The 8,842-nt window shown below is 40.3% G+C and overlaps 1 protein-coding gene across 1 annotated transcript; it reads right to left on the reverse strand.

Moving 5' to 3' along the window:
- Positions 1 to 329: 329 nt before the first annotated feature.
- tada2a (transcriptional adaptor 2A) lies at positions 330 to 8,273 on the reverse strand. The gene is made up of 15 exons (XM_072464410.1): positions 8,170 to 8,273; positions 7,811 to 7,917; positions 7,672 to 7,731; positions 6,711 to 6,802; positions 6,369 to 6,526; positions 5,774 to 5,862; positions 5,619 to 5,691; positions 5,463 to 5,526; positions 4,826 to 4,869; positions 2,679 to 2,789; positions 2,488 to 2,559; positions 2,223 to 2,355; positions 1,332 to 1,375; positions 1,139 to 1,218; positions 330 to 945 (listed from the first exon to the last, which is right to left on the reverse strand). The coding sequence occupies exons 1-15, from the start codon at positions 8,192 to 8,194 to the stop codon at positions 760 to 762; spliced, it is 1,338 nt and encodes a 445-aa protein (XP_072320511.1). The 5' UTR covers positions 8,195 to 8,273; the 3' UTR covers positions 330 to 759.
- Between the last annotated feature and the right edge of the window lie 569 nt (positions 8,274 to 8,842).

An 8,842-nucleotide genomic window follows, 5' to 3' on the forward strand; every position in this document is an offset into this window, starting at 1 on the left:
AAAAATAAATAATTTTATATATTTTTTAGTATCCATATAAGAACAATAGTCAGACAATGTTAACTGGAAATGTGCTTAAACATTTAGCACACACTTTAAATGTATTAGTTTAGGTTTAATTATCAAACAAATGTGAAATGTTTGTAAAATTAATGGCAAAAAAGTGTACCTTATACTTTTATTTGAAAGTTTACAACATACTTTTTTTTTTAATCAGTTTATTTTTACAATAAATAATATACTGAAACGTGGCATATCTTCAAAACAACAGTCAAAAATATGATCTAAATATCTAAAAAAGTGTCTCTAGGATGAAAACTAAACTATGCCTCAGTAAATTAAAAACAAGTCTTGCTTTTACAGTCAGATTTGTCCCGTTTTATGTCTTTGATAATCTCAATTGCACTTGTTGGTTCTCCGTGGCGGCGTCCTCATTATCAAAGCCGGGTTCTTGTCTCCAGATCAGATCGTTACCGAGCTTCATCTCTCGGCTCTGATAAACCCCGGGTGGTCAATGACCTTCTGCCTGCCCGCGCAATTATCGCACAAATCTGCCACAACACGAGCTCGAGTAACAACAATGGACATACTGTGTCATTGAGGCATCAAACGCAGACCGGACAAGAAAGGAGGATACAAAAAACAAACATAACATTTAGATAGAATATATTTTAAAAGAGCAGCAACTGAATACGGTTTTTCCTTTGACGGTACGAAGAGACACAAAATACTCAATAGCCTTAAGAGTCCGCGGTGGCTTTACGCTTTAGTAATGTAGCCCTCCTTGATGAGAAAGTCATATATTTTGCGCGTCTTGTTGACATCGATCTTGATCAGCGCTCTGGCTTGGGCGAGTCGCAGCCCTCCTTGCCTTCTGCACTCGTTCAGAAGAGCTTGCTTGTACTCGAGGTAGGCTCCTGGCACCAGACGCACGACCTGGCACAGCTACCGGCACAGAACAAAACACCGGCGTTACTAAGGGACATTGAAACATCACCGAACATTTACTTAAATTGCTTCTGTATTTCTAACAGCTTTGAGTGTTTGTTCGAGTGAAGCACCGGCAACACATTGTACGGAGTTGAATGCATCCTTTGCTTTTATGAGGCCGCTGTGAGACGTTTAGTGCGATAAGTACCTCTTTCTCTCTTTCATTGAGCTTCTCAGTTCCCGGCAGTCCCGTGAGGTTCAGGGGAGGGGCACTGCGCCTACCTGATGCTGTGGAGCAATGAGTAAGACTTAACATGAAAAACATTAAAACAGGAAGGGCACGATATCAACTGAAAGTAGTACAGAGATGAGAAATGGTATTTGACAAAGCACATCTTTACCTGAGACGGTGAGCATCGGGACAGGTGGAGTGATGCCGGCGTCTCTAAAGGAGAAAAATGATCAACACCATTTACAAGTACGTGAACAGAGACCTTGTATATCCCAGAACGGATGTAAAAGTGAATAATGATGTGATTTCAATGGAGAAACTGTGAAAATATGAAAAATGTTTTTGTCAAATGAAAGTCACTTGGATACGTGCAAGTGATAAAGAGTTCTACAGTTGTATTTTACTTTGCAATACTTATTTGGTGTAAAAAAAAAAAATCTGTATTTTTAAGTTTCACTGGACAAATAAATATTTTTCATCTACAGATATCTTATTTGTTAATCTCAAATACATGTTTTCCTCCTTTGAAAGCAAACTGACATGTCTACCCCAAATATTAAAACATTGTTACTTATATTTGTGAGAGTTAAAACAATTTGCATTTAGATCTGATGTCAGTTAATTTTAAAGGGTCTATGCAAGTAACATGTCCTACTTGTTTCTTGAAATCAAATCAAATCAAATCAAATCAATTTATTTTTGTAAGGCCCAAAATCACAACAACAGTTGCCTCTGAGGGCCACAGGGAGAAATGAATCAACAATGTCTGTGGTGGCGATGGAGTCAGACAATGTCTGTGGTGGCGAGGGACGATGTCCCAGGGTCCTCTGTCCTTAGACTCTCCTTCTCGGCCAGGAAAAACTACAAAAAAAACCTCTTTGGGAAAATATACAATAACCCTTTAGATATCTGTATAAACAAGCCCCTTAACTTGAATCACTTGAAGCAAAATGAAGATTAAGGAGATTAAATAACAAAGAAACACAAGTAACCCTAGGATCAGGTCATCTTGGCCTGGCTCCACCGTCGCACAAACTTAACAAGGAATTGGAGCTCTCACATTGCAGCTTGTTTGCTCAGCCACTGCTGGCAGGCCCGGCTGTCCTGGATATATTGCAGGACGTCCGACAGCACGGTCCTCTTCCTGCGCTCATCCTCTCGCACGCGCTTCACTCGATCGTACACCTTCGCACCTAGTCGCGAGTAAACATAGGTGATCAGAGCGACACTCATTACATCAACAGAAGGTTCAGAGTACAATTTTAGCACGTTTTTTTCAAAGACCGCTAATTCAGGGAGCATAGAAAAAGCCATCAATGACTCACTGCAAAACGACTTGATTCCTGCTTTCCTGTACTCCTGCAGCCGGTGGATCTCCTTCCTCAACTCAAACTCCACTGAAAACAAAATCAGCTTAAACATAGTGCCTAAAAGGACTTGAAATACATCTATCTATCTATCAATCAGAGTGCACTGCCTGATATGTCCCTTTATTATGAGCTTAAGAGACACTTACATGCATTACTTTCTATGAATTTGTCATGTTCCGTTGGTCCCACCACTCGAGCAAAGCGTCTCATCACATCATACATTTCTTGCACTTCTTTTGGGTAACAACGTTCCAGTACTAAGAGAAAGAGACAGCAGAGGTGAGAGGGCAGCAGCTACTGACAAATATAACAAAGATAATCCATATCCTTTGATGACCCCAGGCTCAATCAGCTAGAGATGTGCATTTCAAAAGATAAATGTGTTTCATGTGCTTTTAAGGCTGCTTGTTGTTCTGGAAGATTTCCCCTGGTAAATATGTTGGTAATAAGAGGCACTTGAACAAAATGCTCTTTGTAAATATTTCTGCCCTCCAAAACCCCCTTTGAACTTCAGTTTGACTAACGCTGTCCAGGGCCTTATTAATCAATGTGGTCCTGCACATTTGATTACAGTTTAATAAACCTTTGTCTGAGATTTAACCTGGCTCATCAATGTTATGCGTCATTACATTTTGGAAAATGGCTCATCAATGTTATGCGTCATTACATTTTGGAAAAAAGTAATCATCTAGACACTTTTCTACCACGGGCCATTCTCAGACGAATGATGAATCACACTGACCTTGAAACATTACATTTACACATTTCTTCTGATGCAGTAAAAATATATATACATCTACATATACACACACACACATACAGAAATAAATATATAAACTCCTTCACTCAAAATGCATACTATATCATGTTGACTTAGCCCTTAAATTACTCTAAAGAACTGTATATATATATATATATATATATATATAGGCCATGGCTGGAGAGCCGCGCAGTTTCAGGGACCGCGGCATTTCCCTTATAGCCTCATGGCTAACCCTAACCCTAACCCTAACCCTAACCCTAACCCTAACCCTAACCCTAACCCTAACCCTAACCCTAACCCTAACCTTAACCCGGCGCGGTCTAAAACGGCACTAAAACGCTGTCAAATAGCGGCGCAGTTTCAGGAGCCGCGGCGCGCGGCCGGCACAAAAATAACATGGCAGTTTCGGCCACGCGCCACGGCTCTGCAGACACTCCCTTATATAAAAAGGCAGAGTTGTGTTTATCCAAGTATCGGCGTGTTGCTGTGAAACAGACGAGTGTCAAAGAGGAGAGAAAGCTGTTGTGTGGGTGTGACAGGAGTGGCTGTGTGTGTTGGCAGCAATAAAGCCAATCTTCTCCATCACTGCTTTTAAATGCGAGTGCTAATTATCAGTTGCCATACTCTGGCCTAACGTATAAAATCATGCAAATTAATGGACAGAGAGATGAAAAGTGCATATCTCTATGGAAATGTGGACATGGTCACGTGTGACTAAATACCAACACAACTAACAAATCAAACCCGTGCAAACGCAGAGGTCTCACTCATCTGGTTTCATGTAACAAGCTGTTTCTGAGCTTCACACCACAGACTGAGACCACAACAGGGCCCACTGTGCCTCCAGCTTTAACTGAGACATGACACTGTGCACCTCCAGGCTGTAGGAATGTGTGTCAAATGCACACAAACACACACACACACACGCGCTGCCCGCAGAGACAATCTTTGACAGTCTCCATGACAACCGGTCTGCAGCGCCGTGGCGACTGTGAGTCCGCTTTTGTCTTGAAGGACTGAGAGATAAGGAGAAGGGAGGCTGGAGGAACATAAATAAAACATGAGAACTCTTGAACTCTCAAACCACAAATTCTCACAGCGATTTTTGGTCCGTTTTCTGAGGCAGCAGACAACAAGCTGTAATTGGACAAATCCATTCACGGCTAACACCACTCTTTGTCTCAGTACTAGAGCACAAACCCAGAGGCTGTAGAGAAGCGACCTGTGGCAGGTGGATCAATAAAATAAACCACATCTCCCGCATACTATAACAGCAGCACCTCACGCCATGTTTCCACTCACACTGAAGCTCTGGAGACTATTCAAGGACTGATCGTAAATACATGAATTTGTCAGCTGCCACACTCCAGCTACATCAGGGTCTCAACGGGGGTTAGTGCTGGTCATTACCTTGAACCTGTTTGCATGTGTCCAGAGAAACTGCCTATAGCAATTTGTCTGGCAGATATCAAATGCCTCCACAGGCTGTCGGCTGTGCAGTCATAGCCCTTGAAAACCAAAATGACTTACGCTGAAATTTCCTCAAGTTGATGAGACCATGGTCTCGGATAATCCTGAAAGAGATTTAGACGCTAATTAAAACAATGCAAATATCTTTAATGGTAGATAATTTATTTGTAGACATTTGATGCAAATATACAGTATATTTATTATTGTATAACAAGAATATGACCTAAAATATTTTTCCAAAATCCAATCACCAGAATGAATACTCTGAATACTTTACCTGGTATTTCAAAAAGGTCATATGCCTTTCAACACCCCAAGTCACAAATGGTAATATTTATAGCGTCAGAGCTAAAATCATATCTGTCCATTCTAACATACCATTCCTCCATAGTTGGAAAGCACACAGTCATTAAGGCTGATTTAGAGAAGGATTAATTACAGCTCTAATAAACTGCAATACATTCTGAGCAGGCACTAGAACCAACTAGGAGTGGCAACAAGATATCTAAATTAAATACCATGTCCAATAAGATTTATTACAAACTAATAAAAAGCCTTCAGAACACAACATCTGATTTGTTTTAACTTTGTGGTGTAATATTGTAAAGGTTGTGCCCTCTAGTGATCAATAGGGTTCATTACAAGTAGTACAATAATGTGAAAAGCTACAACCTTTGAATGAATCAAAACCACTTACTTTTTCCTCCTTTGCCTCTCCCTTAATCTTGAATGATAGATATCAACAACCGCCAGCTTTAGTGCTGAAAATCAGCAGCACAAGTTCTGATCAGCAACAGATTAACTAAACTGCCATGCTTTACTTTTGTAAATGTCAAAATGAAATTAAGCCCACCACGAAGGACATCGGAGTCATCATCCACAAAGTCAATGTCCTTCAAGTCCCATTCTGCATAGTTATCAAACTCCTACAAGAAAAAAAACACTGTATCACTATATGTATGTGTATTTTAACCGAGCTATTTGAATCACGGTATATTGAGCACTCACTTCCATAAAGTCAGCTCTGGCCGGCATGTAACCAGCCATATCTCGAGACAACACGGAATCAAAGGTGGGTCGAGGTGGGTCATCCGTGGCTGTAATAGAAGTAGATGTACAGTGATTATAAGCATATAACACTTTAAAATCAATACAAGAATGATATTCCATCAAAACATGTTTTTCCATTGAATCCATTTCTTTACTCAATTAATTCTCATGATCTAATCTCAGTCTAAAATTAGAGGCATGTCAGAAGCTAAAGCAAATATTTTCTGTAGCCAGAGAGCACAACGGTCTTGTGGACAAAACCGTAAATGTTTGTGAAGCCCTCACACAGTGGAACAGATGGAGAACAGGAGCCATCAATAAAGTCAAGCTACTTCCTAATTAACCAACTGTATGCACTGTACTAGCGACTCTAAAGACATGCCTGAAGCCTAAAGAAAAGGTCAGCAATATGTCAAATTAAATTAAATGTTTATTATTATTATTAGTATATAAAATGGAGCTTGTTTTGTTGTTAAATTGTTTTACTCACTACTCACATTCAATTTCCTTAAGTACAATACATCCCTCTACTACTACAGAAAAAGACACTCACGTTTAAATGGAATTGCTGTATCGGCAAAGTGGGAGTCTTTAGTTTTTTGCATGCTGAGTAAGGTGGAGGAGAACAGGGGATTATTGATGAAATTCTTCATGTAGTGGCTTTCACATTCTTCTTTGGTTTTGGTGCGCATTTGATACGCCACGTCCTGCCTGTGGAGACGCAATTACAACTTTAGACTGTTTTTCTTGAATATTGACATTTAATATATTCACATTTACATAAGTTTGCTTCACAATTTTTTTAATAATATGTAGTACGTCATATATTTTCATACTTTTATCTAATCATTATACAAGTCATTTATTAATAATAACATTGTATGCCACGACTCACCAGTTTCCAAAGCCACAATCCATGACCGCCTCCAGAAGAGCCATTTCTTCTTGTGCTGTCCACCCAGGCTCCAGCACCGGGAAGTCTGAGGTCTACAAGAGCAGGTGATAATTGACAGAATGTATCAGTGAAAGTGAGAAGACATCATTCAACAGAGCGTCATCCAGCATCACTTTATGAACACGAGGAGCGGCAGAGCTTCATCCAGCATCACTTTATGAACACGAGGAGCGGCAGAACGTCATCCAGCATCACTTTATGAACACGAGGAGCGGCAGAGCTTCATCCAGCATCACTTTATGAACACGAGGACCGGCAGAGCTTCATCCAGCATCACTTTATGAACACGAGGACCGGCAGAACGTCATCCAGCATCACTTTATGAACACGAGGAGCGGCAGAGCATTACCCAGCATCACTTTATGAACACGAGGAGCGGGAGAACGTCATCCAGCATCACTTTATGAACATGAGGAGCGGCAGAGCGGCATCCAGCATCACTTTATGAACATGAGGAGCGGCAGAGCGGCATCCAGCATCACTTTATGAACATGAGGAGCGGCAGAGCGGCATCCAGCATCATTTTATGAACATCAGGAGCGGCAGGTCATTCACCCACAGACTGGAAGGTCAAGGTGCGATCACAGCCACAGCCAGTGCAGACCGTTGTGTGTCCTTAGAGAAGGACCACTGATCAACGCGTTTGATCAGCGGTGAAAATTGGAGGAGCAGATGGCACAGATTGGCAGCCTCACTACTGTCAGTCTGCCCCTGTGGCTTCAGACAGAGCTTACCACTACAAGGTGTGGGGAGGATTGTATGAATAAATAATACTCTACAGTGCAAATGGAACTTTGAGAGTTTTGGAAAGACCATTGTAAGACTAATGGATTATTATCATTGCGCAGTCATTATCATTGCACCATTATTCATTTCACAAGACAGATAAATGAGAACATACCATAATTTCATACTTGTGATCACTCTGGTGCTTCTTGTATTCAAACCCTCGGGTGAAACACTACAAAAAGAGAATGGTTTAGTATTACGTGGTTACACTGCAGTAAACTGTAAGGTGATTACAGAGAGGACAGTTTTACCTGGAGGCAGATAAGAAACGGAGAAGGTCCACACTCTGCACACTTAATGTAAGGTTCAGTGAGGTAAGATGAACAGCCTTTGCACGGAGGTTTATCAAACGGATCATCTGCAACATTAACAGTCACTGAAAAACATGCTACAACTGCAAAACAATCTTTATCAATTAAATTGGTATTAGCATTAGTTGGATAACATGCTGGATGAGAAGAGCACAGTAAATACATGTTTTAAACTACAAACACAGACATGCTAACGTTAGCACATAATGCTAACTATTGCCAGTTCGTACTAACGCCATAGAAATGTTTTCAGTGGTTTAGTGGTAATAACTACATGTTTTTGATAGATCCACGCTTACTTCCAAAGGGTCCCAGTCGGTCCATATGTTAGGACTTTGTAACGACACAATCCGCTGAGGATAAATAAAGTAGATCTATCGCTCTGTGCTGGATTTATTTGGCACTGGCAGGCAAAGGTTGTCGAGCAAAGAAAGTATCGAATCGATCAAAGAGAGCGTGTTCATACCGTTCATACAGTTTTTTGTAACCTTTTGTAATACTTATATATTATATATGTAAATATAATATGCATATACTGTGAAATATAATTAGAATAATACTTTTACCTGAACAACACGTTTACGTGACAGAAGGATGCATTCTTGATCTGCTCAAAAATTGAGACTGTTGTATAATGTTGACTTAAGTCTACAGGTTACTGTCTACCAAAATAAATTGGTAAAAAGTCAAACGGAACGTGAAAGATGGAAGATAACTGACTTTCATCTTTACACAGTCTTGAGAGGTGTAACTGCCATGTTTAAATGCGACACGCGATGGCGCACGTGGTACAGGTTATTTAAGGGTGAATTTATCTGCGTTCAACCCACTAATGTTTTTCTTTGTCTGGCCTTCAAAAAAAACTACATCGTTCTCTCATCAGCGAGGGTCATCTATTTATATTAATATCACTGGCCTTTTCTGTCTTTTTCTAAGTTTGAATGCAGAAAGCTATAGAAGCAATTTGTTAAT

The sequence above is a fragment of the Eucyclogobius newberryi genome, unplaced genomic scaffold (assembly GCF_026437365.1).
Source record: "Eucyclogobius newberryi isolate DKJ021-1_F unplaced genomic scaffold, fEucNew1.0.hap1 SCAF_10, whole genome shotgun sequence".
NCBI lineage: Eukaryota > Metazoa > Chordata > Actinopteri > Gobiiformes > Gobiidae > Eucyclogobius > Eucyclogobius newberryi.

Excerpts from the sequence above, each read along its gene's own strand:
- tada2a (XM_072464410.1), bottom strand. The coding sequence starts at position 8,194 with ATGGACCGACTGGGACCCTTTGGAA. Across the intron at positions 7,918-8,169 it reads CCGACTGGGACCCTTTGGAA|ATGATCCGTTTGATAAACCT; the intron begins GTAAGCGTGGAT and ends TTAATGTTGCAG. Across the intron at positions 2,560-2,678 it reads ATTCATAGAAAGTAATGCAT|TGGAGTTTGAGTTGAGGAAG; the intron begins GTAAGTGTCTCT and ends TTTTGTTTTCAG.